The 16,482-nt window shown below is 42.4% G+C and overlaps 2 protein-coding genes across 2 annotated transcripts in view; both read right to left on the minus strand.

Moving 5' to 3' along the window:
• The window catches only part of LOC145394156 (uncharacterized), a 156,957-nt gene extending 145,281 nt beyond the window's left edge, over window positions 1–11,676 (minus strand). Inside the window, exons 1-4 of the mRNA XM_080268135.1 lie at window positions 11,568–11,676; window positions 7,965–8,077; window positions 6,167–6,262; window positions 5,621–5,711 (exon numbers count right to left, since the gene is read on the minus strand). Coding sequence (XP_080124261.1) covers window positions 5,621–5,711; window positions 6,167–6,262; window positions 7,965–8,077; window positions 11,568–11,676 — 409 coding nt within the window. The remainder of the gene's footprint in view (window positions 1–5,620; window positions 5,712–6,166; window positions 6,263–7,964; window positions 8,078–11,567) is intronic.
• Window positions 11,677–12,531: 855 nt separating this feature from the next.
• Window positions 12,532–15,483, minus strand: LOC145394157 (meckelin). The gene has a single exon (XM_080268136.1). The coding sequence runs from the start codon at window positions 15,481–15,483 to the stop codon at window positions 12,532–12,534; it is 2,952 nt and encodes a 983-aa protein (XP_080124262.1).
• Window positions 15,484–16,482: the final 999 nt, after the last annotated feature.

Genomic DNA, 16,482 nt, shown 5'->3' on the forward strand with positions numbered 1-16,482 from the left:
CCTGACATTGAGAGGACTCTCCCTATGTGCTAAGGGGTCTTTGTATGCAGCATGTGTTAGGAGTGTAATGCTGTATGGTAGTGAGACCCAGGCAGTGAAAGAGGAAGATATTCGCCGGCTCAGAGGTACAGAAATGACAATGATTAGGTGGATGTGCAGTGCGTCCCTGTGTCCAAGGCCTGGAGGGGCTGGGTTTACGATGGAAGAGTTGAGAGGTAGGATGGGACTGGAGTCTATTGGTGTTGTGATGAGGAGAGGTAGATTGAGATGGTTTGGACATGTGGAGAGGATGGGGGATGATAATTGGGTGAGGATGGTGAGAAGTGTTAATACTGGGGGGTGGGGTTATGAGGGGTACACTGGGAAAGGCATGGGACGAGGTCATTAAGTGTGACCTCAGGGTTAAGGGACTGAACTGGGAGGCTGCAATGGATCGTGCAGCGTGGAAAGCCGCCATTAGGTGACCAAGGCTGACACAAGCAAGCATGTTGGAAACTTTAAAAACGAAAATGAAAATGAACTATCTATCTATCTATAGCCCGACGCCCTAATCCCAAAAAGGATGGCCGCAGACAAAACGCCTCCAAGTCGCTCTGTCACCCACCATTTGACTACCCTCCCCCCAGCTTACCTCCCCTCCCTCATATACCTCTCAACTCCATCCCTCCACCTCATCCTCGGTCTACCCTTCCCTCTCCCTCCCTCCACCTCACCTACATACACCCTCTTAGTCAGTCTTTCATTCTCCATTCTCTCCACCTGTACAAACCACCTCAGTGTATTTCTCCTAATCTTTTCAACCACATCCACATCCACCCCACAATGTTCCTTCACTTCTTCATTTGTCAACCTGCCCCTCCATGTCACTCCACATGCTCCTCTCAAGTAACTTATTTCCACTGCTCTCACTCTTGACTTGTTCCCCTCTTGCAAGGTCCACGCCTCGCTTCCATACGTCAGGGTAGGGATCACAATACAGTACTATCATGAAGTGACTTCTTAACTTCCATACTCACCTCCCTATTCCTCATCACTTCTTTCAGTGAACCAACAGCCTTCCTTCCCTGCTGTACCCTTTCACGCACTTCATCCCCCAAAGTTCCATCCTTACTCATCACACTACCCAAGTACTTGAATGCACTCACATTCTCCATATTCTCACCATCCAACCTCACTGTACATTGTGACTTCATTCCTCTCAAACACCATAACTTTAATTTTGTTTACATTAACTTTCAGCCTCCTCCTCCTACACACTGTCCCAAATTCATTCACCAAACCTTGCAACTCCCATTCATCTTCACTCAACAAGACTGTATCATCAGCAAACAGCAACATCAGAATCTTCCAAATCTCACCCTCATTCATTAGAGCCACCCCCACATCCACTGCCCGACCTTGTACCTCCTTTACAACTCCATCCATGTATATATTAAACAGCTATGGAGACATCATACAACCCTGTTTCAGCCCCACATTGAGATCAAAGAACTCACTCAGGTCACCATCCACTCGCACCGTAGCCCTAGCTCCTTCGTACATACTCTTCACAGCACTCAACAATTTCCCCTCCACCCCATATATTCTTAATACCTTCCACATACCTTGCCTATCTATTCTGTCATAAGCTTTCTCCAAGTCCATGAAGGCAGCATACACTTTCTTTCCCTTCTCTAGATACTTCTCCACTAAACATCTTCGAACAAATATCTGATCTACACACCCTTTTCCCTTCCTAAATCCCCCTTGTTCTTCTCCAACTAGCTCCTCTGTCATATGCCTAACCCTAACAATGAGTATTCTACCACATATTATACCAGTCACACTAAGAAGACAAAGTCCCCTATGGTTACCACATGCTTCTCTCTCTCTCCTTTTCCTTTGTATAAAGGAACAATTAAACCTGATTTCCAGTCCTCTGGAACCCTTCCCTCTTCCCAAGCCAATCTACACAACTTCCATATCCACTCCACAACAATCTCACACCCATACCTAAGCATTTCACCACACACTCCATCAATTCCTGGGGCCTTTCCCAACTTGATCTTCTTCATTGCTTCCACTACTTCCGCCCTACTGATCTCTTCCTCCCTCCTCTCATCTCTTCTTTTCCCAGCTATTCCCCAACCACTTATACTCGCATTGCTCTCACTCTCTACATTCAACAAATCCTCAAAGTGCTCCTACCATCTCCTCATCTTCTCTCTCTTCTCCACCAACAATCTATTATTCCTATCTTTCACTCCCCTACTATTTCTCCTTTCACACTGCCTTACTTTCTTTACCTCCTTCCAAAACAATTTCTTACTCTCCCTCCATTTCACACTCAGATTCCTCCCAAACTCTTCATCCACTTTCTTCTTACTCTCCTTCACCAGTCTCTTCACCTCCCTTCTCCTGCTCACATATACCTCTCTCTTCTCTCTCTCATCTTCTCCCCTACCTGTACTTGTTAGCCATTCACTATATGCCTTCTTCTTTTGTTCCACAGCTCATTTCACCTCATCATTCCACCATGCTGTCCCTTGTACAACCTTGCATCTCCTCCTCACTCCACAAACCACCTCACACGCTGTGCCTATCTCTTCCGTGAATATCTTACATACGCCTTCCACCCTTTCCATCTGCTCTAGCTCATATCTTCCCAATCTTTCTTCCGCTATACTCTTATACTCAGCCATATTCTCACTATCTTGCAAATTCTCCACTCTTCTCACAGGAGCTATTTCCTCCTGTCTTCCTCTTCATCTCCTTAACCATTTTCTTTGCAGCTTTATCTTGGCCATCACTAAGTGATGGTCCGAGACTCCATTCCCCCACCCTCTCCACTCTTGCATCCAACACTTGTCTTCTTATTTGCTCATCCACACACACGTAGTCTATCACTGCCTTTCATTCAACAAGTTCACCATCCATCCTCCTCATTACTCTCCATGTATACCGGTGGATCATCTTATAGCGAAAGTAGGTGTTGGCTATTGCCAACCCCTTACCAGCACAGATGTCCACCAAAGCACTACCATTCCCATCTACTTCAGCTGGCACACCCCACTGACCAACCACTCCATCCACTCGTACATTCCCAACTTTGCCATTCGTGTCTCCAATCAAAAGCACTCTCTCACTCCTCTCAAATTTGTCCATACATGCTTCTACTCTCGCCCAAATTTCATCTTTCACTCTAGCCACACGGTCCTCTGTCGGACCATACACACATACAATCGCCCACGCTTGTATAGCTACTTTCATCTTCATCCATACAATCCTTGCACCCACTGTTCCTTACTCTCTTATATTCTTCTTCCACTTCTTGCTTATCATCAGACATACTCTCTGTCTTCCCCTCTCATTCTCATTAACTCCCGCACATACACCTAAACCATATTCCCACTCTCTCACCCTTTCACCTTCCCATTTAGTTTCAGTCAATCCACATACAGTGCTCGTCAGAAGTATGGGGCGCCCTGCATCCCTCCTGAGAAACAAACCTTTCAACATTGAAAAAACATATAAATAATGCATTTTATTTACCTTTAGTGCTTCGTAGGGTAGCCTTTACGTTTCTTCACGGACCTGAGACATCTTGGAAGTGAAAGGGCGAGGCTCCTGAGGTGCTGGAGGGGTATTTTGTCCCAGGAGTCACGAATGGCGGCTTCCAGCTTAGGCAGAGAGCTCACGTCCTTCCCTTGGAGACTCTTCTTTACGAGGTACCAGAGGTTTTCAATCGGGTTGAGGTCTGGGCTATTTCCTGGCCAGTCTGTCATGAATGATACCTCGCAGTCACGAAGCCAATTGGTGACCGATTTGGCCTTGTGAGCAGGTGCACCGTCCTGCTGAAACACTCGTGCACCTGTTAGCTCGAAGGAGTCTGGTAAATGATCACACAGAAGCTCCAGGTAAACATCCTGATTCACTCTGAGGTTCTTGGGAAGTACAACAAGCTTCCCCAAACCCTTCCCTGAAAAACAACCCCATACCATGAGTGAATCAGGATGTTTAACTGTGCTTTCTACATACCGTGGGTCAAGTGGGTCACTACCTTTGTGTGCTCCTCTGTTACAGGTAACACTAAACGTTGCCTCATCAGACCACAACACTGACAACCATTGCTCCTCACCCCAATTTAGATATTTATTAGCAAAGGCAAGCCTACAATTCTCTGGCTGCTAGAGAGAAGAGGCTTTTTCACAGGCCTGTGACTTGTGTAACCAAGCTCATGCACCCTACGAGACACTGTTCTCACTGACACCTCACCAAACACTTCCGGGTTGCTCTCCTTAATTTTCCTTGCACTCACACAAGGATTAAACTCCACTGCACGTTTTAAAACATTAACAGACCTTGGGGAAGTTTTCCTAGGCCTACCAGACCTCGGTTTCTTTGTGGGAACTTCACCACTGTTTTCCTCCCGAAACCGCGCACACCAACGACGCACTGTCGATCGTGCCACACCAACCAATTCACTAATTTCCTTTGTCTGGTGGCCTGCCTCCTTTAGAGCAATGATCTGGGATATGATTTCACTCGATAGTTCACGGGTAGGTGCCATAACAAAGTTTTGAAGGCCAAAACACTGCGGGACACTCGGTAAAAAATGGCGCAATTTGAGAGGGACACTCGGCGGAGTTCCTCTCTCTCAGGCAGCCCGTGGGCGACTGAGGCGGGAACCAACCAGCGCGTTGGAAGGCCTCAGGGTACCGTGACGTCATGCTCGGAGCTCAAACTTGTGGCTCAATTCTTACCCCCAAAAATGGGTGATTCTTTTTGGGCCATAAGTATTGCGCGCCTGGCGGACAACGCTGAATACTTCTGACAAGCACTGTATATCCACTTTTGCATCCTCAAGCACCTGAACAATCTCTCTCTTTCACTTCATCATTCACTCCTATCACATTCCATGTTTCCACCTTCAGAATGTCCTTTATCCGTTCCTTAGTCGGCAACGTATGGTCTGTCCTGGTCCGAGGCAATTTATTCGCTTGTTTAGTTAGCTCTTTTTCTTGGGTAGGGCACTAACCCACCACCAACCCATTTAGTCGCCTCGTACAACAAGCAGGGATACTGGGGGAGTATTCTTGAAACCCCCCTACCCCCAGGGAACTGCCACAGTTAAATTACATAAAGGCCCAGAAAAAATTAAGATTGAGAGAGTTACAATTTCACCAAAATTATTTAAAGCATTCCTAGAAAGTATTTTCTGAAGGCTTAACTGGGAGAACAAAGGATTAAACATATGTGGAGAAAACATACTGCAGATGACATACTGTAGTCCTAATCTCAGAAACAGTAGATAGGTTAAATGAACTAAATAGAAAGTCTCAAAGCAGGGCTAAAGATGAACCAGAGTAAAACTAAAGTACTGCTTAATCCAAATACACCAATGAGCGTTATCTGAATAAGCAAAGAAATTCTTCAAGAAGTCAAGGAGTACAATTACTTGGGGTTGCAATCCACCATCCTCCTTCTAGGGGGGAGGGCAAAAGTCTGAGGGATGTTTGTTATGTTCAGTTATGTTGGTGCTATCATGAGGTGTCACTCTCCAGCACTGCCAAACATAAAACTTATGATAAGTCAATTCTATAGAGATTTGTTGGTCACAAAAATAAATTTTGACACCAACCAGAGAGATGAGTGAAGTGCAGCTGAGGAACCCCTGTGGCCTTTAGGTCCTCAGTGCTCACACTGGCTACACCATCACACTCGTACACCACCTGTAACAAATACAGCATATCAATTCTCTCATTATGACGTTCATTTTAGCATTTTTGAAAGGTGTTCAATTGCTGGCATTTTTCTCCAAGCTGTTGCTTACATTATAGTCAGCAATCATAGTACTGTATATAGTACTCATCATCCATAACGGAATGGTTATGACAAGTTATGGAGAGTGAAAACTGTGTGAAAAGATGTAGGTATTTCAGTGTGGAGAACAGAGCACAAGAAGAAAATCTAAGATGGCCTGGAATGAAGTCCTACAAAATGACTGCAGAGTTAAGGGACTGAATGAACAGAGACACTGCCAGAGATTATGTAGTATTGACACCCATCCTTGTGTGAACAAGGCTGACACTTGCAAGTATGCATAAGTGAATAAAATGAGAAGACAAACAATATTCACAATTTACCATGAATTAATTGATGTATGGTATACTCATGTAACACTTACTCTGAAGTCATTATACAATAAGATAACTGCCTTATTGTTTCTGTAGAGCAGCACCACATACAGTTGCCGAGGCTCAAACTCATGATGCACAACAATCTACAAGGAAATAACCTCAAATTATCATTGATATAAAAAATAAATGGTTCAGATTCTAACACTGTTATAAATCTTATTACACATCTCAGATTTCTTTTTTCCTCCAAATTTCCAGCAAATGTTGGGAAATCATCAGCTCGTTTTGACATTTGGTTTCTGCTCCCAGTCCAAAGAAAACATCAATTGCAATATGGCCAACCTGAATATGTGGATACCTTAAGAGACAGTGTGTCATCGTCTGATCTAACTGACTGACCGATAAACCCAATAAACCATAGTTTTTACCTACAAACAGTCCTGTGTTAAAGGTCAAACATGACTACCTGCCATCTTTCTTTATGTTGTAGCTCAACAACGAGTAGCATGAAAACAAGTAACAATTATTTACATAGTAGCTTAGCAATGAATTGCATGAAAGCAAGTAACAATTATGTAAAACTGCATCTGTCCCAATATTAGACATGGCACTGTTTCCATATTTGGAAAAAAACAATATGGCCTTCCATATCTCCAAATATGCTGAAATACTCTGTATATAATACTGTATATGAGAATATCATGTTCTGTCACAGCTGGAACAGCCATGTGCAGAGCTGCCATTAGGTAACCACGGCTGATGCACGCAAGTATGCTGAAGCCTTTATAACTGAAATAAGAAGAAACATTGTTCTTTTTCAGGGGTGACAAAAGAAATTTCCATGGGAATGAAAAATAATGTGGCTATTTCATTACAGTCCTGTACAGTATTCCACAGTGCTAATACCAGTACACTAAATGTACATCAAAGAGTAATATAGGCACATGACTGATCTCCAAGGCAATTCACAGTGTACAGCTGTATGTTATATCAAATCAGCTGTGTGGGTATGGTATCAATGAAGCTTTAATAGGCAATTTTTCTGTGACTTGTAACAATGACTTACTGTTATTTACCTTTAGTACCTACTTAGAGTGAAGCACTTGGAAGGGTACAACAGGGTAGAAAGGTTGCTGTTTTTTTTAAAGCAGTGATAAGAAATAGGGGAGTGTGCATGGATGTAAGAAAGTCACTGCAAGAGTGTACTGTGATACGGTACCAACTCAAAAAGTATGGAAGTGAAGCTTGGACCTTGCTGGAAGGACACAAATCAAGAGTGAGAGCAGTGGAAATGAGTTACTGTATTTGTGAGAAGCAAGTGGAGTTACAAGGAGAGACAGAATGACAAATGAGGAAGTGAGGGTGCATTGTGGTGTGGATGTTGTTGTGATAGAAAGCATTAGAAGAAATACACTGAGATGGTTTAGCCATGTGGAGAGGATGGAAAGCAAGAGACTAAAAGTAGAGTGAGGAGGAGGGGGGGGGAGGGAGGAAGGGGCAGGCCAAGGATGAGATGGAGGGATGTAGTGGAAAGGCATATGAGAGTGAGGGGTGTGAGCTGGGAGCAGGGCAGTGAAATGGTGGGGTAAAGGGCGACATTGAGGCAATTTGTTTTTGGCCACCCGTTACGAGATTAGAGCATCTGGCAGTAGGTAGATAGACCTACTGATGTCTGCGACAGTGAGACTAACACTACAAATGATGGTGTCCAACTTAATTACCTCCACCAGGTACTATGCATCAGCACAGAAACAGTGAAGGAGAGAGGATATCATAACAAAAGACTAAAACCAGATAAAAGAACAGAATTCATGCAACACTTACTGCAGAAAAGTATTCACCTACCTTACTGACCTCTGTTGGGATGAGGTTAACACTACGAATGATGCTGTCCCCCTCACCCACCTCCACTAGCTGCCCTTGCTTAGTGGCACAGAGGGTGTGCCGTTGTACTCTCTCTGACAAATGCACCAACACATTAGCCCATTAAATCTGATGGTCTTTCATATTTTATTCTTGCTACTGATCCTGATTTAATAGCCTATGAAAGATTTTTCTGAAAGGAAGGATCACCTATAGCTTTATTAATCCATTCAATACATGGAATTCTTCCTAAACTGGATAAAAAAAAATTCTTCTGGCATAAGCAAGAAAAAAAAAAAAAGATACATCATCAGACCGAAGAGATTAAAACTTAGTACCATGTTCACCACACCACCACCTTCTGAACTATATTCTACCAAGTATCTGTCTATCCATGAATAGCCAGTCGTCACAATCCTGGGGTGGCCATTTGTCTTTCAAAACTACTAACTCAAAGACAAATGGTCACCTTATATGGGACTGTGGCATCTGGTTATAGATGGACAGATAGGTAGACAGATAGAGAAATAGATTTTTATTATCATTATTATTATCTTTGAAACAGGGATGTGTCATGTCTCCATGGTTGTTCAATCTGTACATGGATGGGGTAATAAAAGAGGTACAAGGTAGGGTAGTGGATGTTGGAGTGGCCCTGGTGAGAGAGGATAGTGTATGGAAACTCCCTGTACTGTTGTTTGCAGATGATACTGTGTTGTTGAGTGAAGACGAAGGGGAGCTGCAAGGCTTGGTGGATGAGTTTGAGAGAGTGTGTAAGAAACGGAACCTAAAGGTGAATGTAGGGAAGAGTAAAGAGATGGTCTTTGAGAGAGGTGAAGTCAGTGAATGTACAGCGAGGTTGGATGGTGAGGAATTGGAAAATGTGAGTACATTTAAGTATTTGGGTAGTGTGATGAGTAAGGATGGAGGTTTGGAGGGTGAAGTGCTTGAAAGGGTACAGCAGGGAAGAAAGGTTGCTGGTTCCTTGAAAGCAGTGATAAGAAACAGGGAAGTGAGCATGGAAGTAAAAAAGTTACTACATGACAGTATTGTGATACCAACTCTAACGTACGGAAGTGAAGCTTGGACATTGTTGGAAGGACACAAGTCAAGAGTGAGAGCAGTGGAAATGAGTTATTTAAGAGAAGCCTGTGGAGTCACGTGGAGACAGGCTGACGAATGAGGATATAAAGGAGCGTTGTGGTGTGGATGTGGATGTGATAGGAAGCGTTATGAGGAACACACTGAGGTGGTTTGGCCATGTGGAGAGGATGGAGGGTGAAAGACTGACGAAGAGAGTGTATGTGAGTGAGGTGGAGGGTGGAAGAGGGAGGGGGAGACCGAGGATGAGATGGAGGGATGGGGTGGAGAGGTATATGAGAGAGGGGGGTGTGAGTTGGGAGCAGGGTAGTGAAATGGCGGGGGACAGGGCGACTTGGAGGTGATTTGTTTGTGGCCACCCCAAACGGGATTGAGGCGTCTGGCAATAGATAGATAGATAGATAGATTATCTTTGGACAGCAACCCAGGTGCCTATGCTGATGAACACTTGGAGAACAGAATAACAACAGCTATTCTTAACCAATCCACTTTGAAAAGTCTCTCCTAAGCTAAGTAAAATTGAAGGGAAATAGCAAAAAGAAACTACAAAAGATACATCACCAGATTCGTGGGACTAAAACACTGCTTTACTCTGTTTTCTTTAACATGGCCTAAAATTACCATCTCATAATCTTCAGTCCTACAAGAGATTAAAAAGGCTAACACTAGAAGTTGTTTCTATACTCTGTGCACTATAACTTGAGGTATAAATACCACCTCTTCATCTTCAATTTTGAGCTGTTACATGAAATGAACATTAGAATTTGGTGATGTACAGTAATCTGTTCACTTTAACTTGGCCTACAGGACTAAAACTGTCATCTGTGTCTTCAATATTGGGCAGAAACAAGATATTAATGTTAGAATAAGATACTAACCACAAAGAAGTGCCATAAAATGGATGCAGAGCCACAGTATTGTCTTATTTTACCACTAAGATGTAATATGTTACTGTATCTACACTAGAATATGATGCATTTCACTATGAAATACTATGCAAAAGGATATAGAGCCACAGTATTATCTTGTAATGCCACTAATTTGAAACAAGTGACTAACACTTCAAAATGGTGCTAGTCACAAATAAGTGCTATGGAATGGACAAAGAGCTGTAATACTGTCATCTTTTATCACTGAGGTAAGGGAAATAAGACACAAAAAGACAAACATGCACACCAGCACACTGAAACACTGGCAGTACTACAGTACTAACATTGTTCTTTCACTGCAATACTGCATTTTTTTAGCTTATCCTTGAACTCTGAAAGTATAATGGGACATAACAAAGGATTTTCAAATTCCATTTTGAAATTATGGAAGTAATTTGATGTTTGAGAGGAATGAAGTCACAGAATGTACAGTGAGGTTGGATGATGAGGATATGGAGAATGTGAGTGCATTCAAGTACTTGGGTAGTGTGATGAGTAAAGATGGAACTTTGGGGGATGAAGTGCATGAAAGGGTACAGCAGGGAAGGAAGGTTGTTGGTTCACTGAAAGAAGTGATGAGAAATAGGGAGGTGAGTATGGAAGTTAAGAAGCCACTGCATGATAGTACTGTGATCCCTACCCTGACGTATGGAAGCGAGGCATGGACCTTGCAAGAAGGGAACAAGTCAAGAGTGAGAGCAATGGAAATGAGTTACTTGAGAGGAGCATGTGGAATGACAAGGAGGGACAAGTTGACGAATGAAGACGTGAAGGAACGTTGTGGGGTGGATGTGGATGTGGTTGAGAAGATTAGGAGAAATACACTGAGGTGGTTTGGACATGTGGAGAGAATGGAGAATGAAAGACTGACTAAGAGGGTAGGACTATATGTAGGTGAGGTGGGGGGAGGGAGAGGGAGGGGTAGACCGAGGATGAGGTGGAGGGATGAGTTGAGAGGTATATGAGGGAGGGGGGAGTGAGTTGGGGGGAGGGTGGTCAAATGGTGGGTGACAGAACGACTTGGAGGTGTTTTGTCTGCAGCCACCCTTTGCGGGATTAGGGCGTCGGGTTATAGATAGATAAATAGATAGAATTTTAGGATAGGCATGGATTACAGTTCTACTGACTCTGACTGCAAAATGGAAATTTGTACAGTACAGTATTTTATTCTTGCTACTCCCTGAATGTTTCATTTATCCCATATAAACCCACAGCACCAAAGAAGTACAGGATAATGATACCTTCACCTTGTGGCACCAATAAAACCAAGAGGATACAAAGACTGGTTGTACAAATTTCCCTCAACTCCCTCCATAATCTCTGAAAGGAGGATGGTCAACCAGGTTAATGTCCTGATGAGCCTGGGGCCTCAACAAAAACACAAAGAACAGCAACATCAATAACAGAGGTCAAACACTCTTAATTAATGTTGCAGCAGACACAATTTACATATTTCATTCCAGTTAATGCCAGACAACTTAAAGTGTATGCACAAAATGCAAAGGGTTAATTAACAATGAAAGGGCAAGAAGTTAAAAAATGTATGTTACGGTACCTTGTGAGTACAGAGGGCAGGATATGGTGTAGATGGCAGCAGAAGCAGTGGTGATGGAGGACAGTGTAGGTGGCACATCCTCCTTTATGATCCACCTTTCACACTCCATCACAACACAGCATCAATCTTGACTGTGAGAACACCAACTGGACACCACCAACCTCTTGCAACTTATGAGACTTCACAACAAATTCCAAATCTGATTCTAGTATACTCTCTATCAGCTGATTTTCATAAGCACTGGAATTCATCTATGAAACTCCCGTCAGTTCATATACTGGACATGGTCACTAGCAATACAATACAGAGCACCTTACTATAGAGTTACTACAGTAACAGATAGGATTCAACCCTTAAAGAAACACTTTAACACACCATATTGTACTCCTAATACTTACTGCTTAGTCTGCTTATCACGTAACTGATATACAGCACACTCAATCTACAGCAGGTGAGCCAGTGATACTATATATATATATATATATATATATATATATATATATATATATACAGTATATGGTAGCTACAGCATTTGCAAAATATACCACACAACTACCACGAACACAAGAAACATTACTGTAATGATATTTGTATTCAATAATCATGAGCTAAGTAGCTAAAATACAGAACTACCATATACCCTATTTGACCAATCGTAAATTTTTAAAAATTCTATTGCTTTATACCGCACTGGGATGCCAGACAAATTTGGGAGCAGGGCAGTGAAATGACAGGGGACAGGGCGACTTGGAGGCGATTTGTTTGTGGCCACCCCAAACGGGATTGAGGCGTCTGGCAATAGATAGATAGATAGAATTCATAAATTCACTAGCTATTGTGGCCTTACATTTTACAAGCTCTCTCTTTATTTCATAGTGTTATGAATGTAGATATCAATTGTGCACCATATAAAATAGCTAGGTTACTGCACACAAATAACCCTCTATAATTACCAGTCCTGCAACTAAATCAAGAACCTCTGATCCACCATAGTTTTATTGACAACATTTCTGCGTCCACCGGCATAACGAACTTTTTTCACTGCCCAGGCTACTATGAAAGTAATTACAGCAGCCAACACAAAGTCATTCCACACTATGTCTACATATGTGAAAAGAAGCATTTCAAACAGAACAAGCGATGCCTCATGTCCATAGAATAAAACACGATCAAAGGTGTGGTTATTGTCCCTAAATAGTAGGCAACGGTCATCAGCCTCCTGGAACTCCAAATCAAGAATACTCTCAAGGAAAAGTTTCTCTTTCACAATATAGTCAAGGTTCCTCAGAGCATGTTGAAGGAACATCCCAAAGAATCGCTTCATGGATTCATGTGCCTGGAAACTCTGTTCTATCTCCTCTGTTACAGTCTTGCCTCTACCGGCTGGTCTCTGGTATCTGGCAAGCCTGTGCACAGGTTTTAATATTGTGTCATACTGCTCTCGGAATCTCTGTGTCACCGCCACCTCAAAAGTCTGACACTCACTAGATGGCTCAAGTCCTCGATGCCCGCACAGGTCCTCTTCTTCCCTCTTCAACTGTTCATAAATTGACTGCATATCTACATCGGCAAAGCCATGAGCGGACCGGCCATGGATGTAGTAGCCATACATTCGATGCTCAAGGATGAAAATGCTAATGTTTGCAATGGAGCAAAGGTCAATTAGCTGCTGAAGTTTGTTCTCAACATAGCGTTCATAGCATATGACAGTCAGCAGCCATTGGACAGCAGCAATTACAATATAAATAGTGATACTAATAGCAAATCTACAAACATAACTTTGTGGTGAAGTGTAAGAATCTGATCCTGGGTGGAAATTGCTGCTGGGATCAGCTGTAGCAAGATTCTCAAACCCAACAACCTTCAAAAACAGTAGAGTCATGAATAACTGAAGGCTGACATTAATTTTCCTATGTGTCTGAATTTCATTCCACTCGTTGGCTATGAAGTACGTCCTCCATATGCTAATTGGTTGCTCCACACTTCTTGACTTTCCTTCCTCTTCAGTGTTTGCTGACAACTCTGGATGTGGGATGGAGTTCCTGGCTTGAGGTTGCTCCCAGTCAATTATGAACATATCTAGTGTCACCTGTACATAAATAATATAAATAACTTGAATCAATTTCAGGAAAAATGTGGCTGTAAGGTACTGTTTTATGAGGGTTTCTTGGTATTCAGTCAAAAGAAGCACATGAACCACATCCTGCCGCTTGAAAAACACCGTCCAGTAGAAACATGCAAAGAACATGACAACAAAGAACACATTAGCCAGGTTACCACAAGTGATGATGAGGAACTGGAAAATGGTGGTGATATCCAGGCCTAGCTTACCACAGCGTCTGAACCAACTCCATGTTCCCACCAATGACCACAGGGTGGCCAGGGCGCTCATTACCCCAACTGCAATGGATAAGTCATCATGAATCTGGCGGAAATCCATTGTATAAACAACTCTGAAAGTCGCCGTTACCTTCTTATCGGTATTATAATCTTCACTTCTAATTTCACCATAGCTTATTTTGATCAATGGTGGGTAAATCAAGCCATGGCCCTCTTCTTCCCGCAACCGGATGATGATTTCAAAATTCTGGGCATATCTAACAATTTTTGCTCTCTCAACACTGTCTTTGCTACTTAGTGACAAGCTCTCCTGTCCACTGAGATTATCAAACAGGAAAAATCTTCTTGTCAGCTGCCATTTTTTCTGATCCTGTTTGTTCAGGAGTGTTCCATCTTCCTTGTAGTTCTGGTTTAATACAGGTACGGCATAAATCATTCTCTCTCCATCATCGTAATACTGGATAAAAACTTCATAAAACACTGTATCATACTTGTCCCATAAATCCTGGACTGTCAAATGGCAACTCTGAGAAAATGTTGTTCCAAACTGTACAGCAGAATCAAGATGCAACCCAACTGGCAGGCAAACAGTCAAAACATCTTCCAGTCTTCCATAATCAAGCAACTGGCCATCAGCAGAAAATTTTGCCACAGTAAAATTGAACTTTGAGTTAGGACTGTTTCTTTTAAAACTATAGTGTGTGTTTAGTTTGATTTTTGACATGAAAACATTTGCTTCCCCTTCTGGGTAGTACAGCCAAGGAAGATAAGCCGGCAGGTTGATATAATTCTCCCCAAACTCTTCCCTGTAATAGCGGCAGGCATTGAAGTCATCACTGAATTCATAGTGCAGGAGGACACACATATTTGCCAAGAGCTGACAGGCTGTTTTGTTTTGCCGGAACTTACAAGAATGAGCTGCAGTTCTATAGTTGGCTTCAAAGAACAGTGACTGTACACTTTCTCCAATCTCATATCTGACCACATAGCTGCTCTGTCGGTCTGGGATCTTTGCAAGCTCTGTCAGAGGAATGCACATGCCCCCTATATCTTGATGAGTATTGGGACACACACATACCCCACCACTGGCAGAATAATATGATTGATGGCAGGGTATACACACATCCCTCCCTGGCATACTACCATTAGAACACTCAACACATATCATGCTACCCAAAGATGTTCCATTAAAAGCTTCATCGGTCATTATTTCAGTGGATTTAGGACAAGGGCTACAATGCTTTAGGGTATCATTATAGGGAGATGAATCAGGGCAAGGTATACACCTGCTTTTATCCTTGGAAGTGACATATTGTGGTGGACATGCCTCACACTTAAAGCTACTGCCAGAAATAATACTCCTGAAGCCTGGTAAACAAGTACATGAATATGGACTATTAATTGTACTTCCATTTTCCGGGCAACTGAGGCACTGAAGACTCGCAATATCAAAATATTCTGTCAAGAGGCAGGAGCTGGGCTCACGGAAACTTATAAATTCAAAGTTACGGCCACAAGTCACTTGAAATTGCGATAATACAAACAGACAGCCCGCCACCTTCGAAAACACGTCCATTGCTTACAAGTTTGTTATCAAAGTGTTTCAATACACTCTCAACATCGTTGATTTCAGGAATCATTATCATTTTGCACCATATATTTAAAGAATAATTTATATATTATATCCAAAAGCTGTTTTCTTTTTATTTAATGCTAAGAATACGGGTAGTATAAACTCTGTATCAAATAATAATTGTACTTGTGTACGTGTTGTATTTAAACCAACACTATCGAACAATGGCTGTTACCATGGCAATATCTGAGTGAGCATCGCAACCCGCAGGACTCTATTCATTTCTTTATTTTTTTCTTCCTCTGTCCCACTCCATACACAATGTTCCCAAAAAACAGAAACAGACTCAAACACTTTTAATCAGGCAAAGAACATCATAGCCTAAGGGTTCTTCAAAAATAAATAAAGGAAATATTCAATAACTGAACCTCTCGAAGCAGCGATTGGAAGTCAGCCAGAATGGGTAATAGGAGCTGAGTTAGTAGAAGATTTCTTTTGGCAAAACTCGACAAATTCTGGATTGGTCAGTGTTATGCTGGATGTTTTTAGACCGACTTCTCGTTCTAAAGACACCAGCGACTGAGCGGGGTCCTCTTTCTAGACCGGAAGTAGAACACCTGCAAAGGAACAGGGCATAAAAACTTGGCAGGATACCTTAACACATCTATTGTCTCAGTTCAATTCCCTTTCAATATACATACAAAGATACACTGAATATGGATGGGATAAAGTGCAGGTTAATTAATACAAGCATAACATATCACATGGGCACGGTGTTTACGTCCGAGTCAATACACGAGAGACGTGGGGACACTGTTTATAGTATGTAATAGGTTGTAGTATATTCTCTGGCTCTGTGATGCTTAGACATAAACACAGTACGCTGGATACACTGGAAAAGAGACTTTTATAGGTAGAGTTTCTGTCTCTCTGCTTTATATCACTCGTAGTCACTTTCACTATTAAGGCTTTAGCACGACACTGAGATCTGGGGGCATCGTC

This window comes from Coenobita brevimanus, chromosome 26 (genome assembly GCF_032717465.1).
Source record: "Coenobita brevimanus isolate Jiangsu-jjx chromosome 26, ASM3271746v2, whole genome shotgun sequence".
Taxonomy (NCBI): domain Eukaryota; kingdom Metazoa; phylum Arthropoda; class Malacostraca; order Decapoda; family Coenobitidae; genus Coenobita; species Coenobita brevimanus.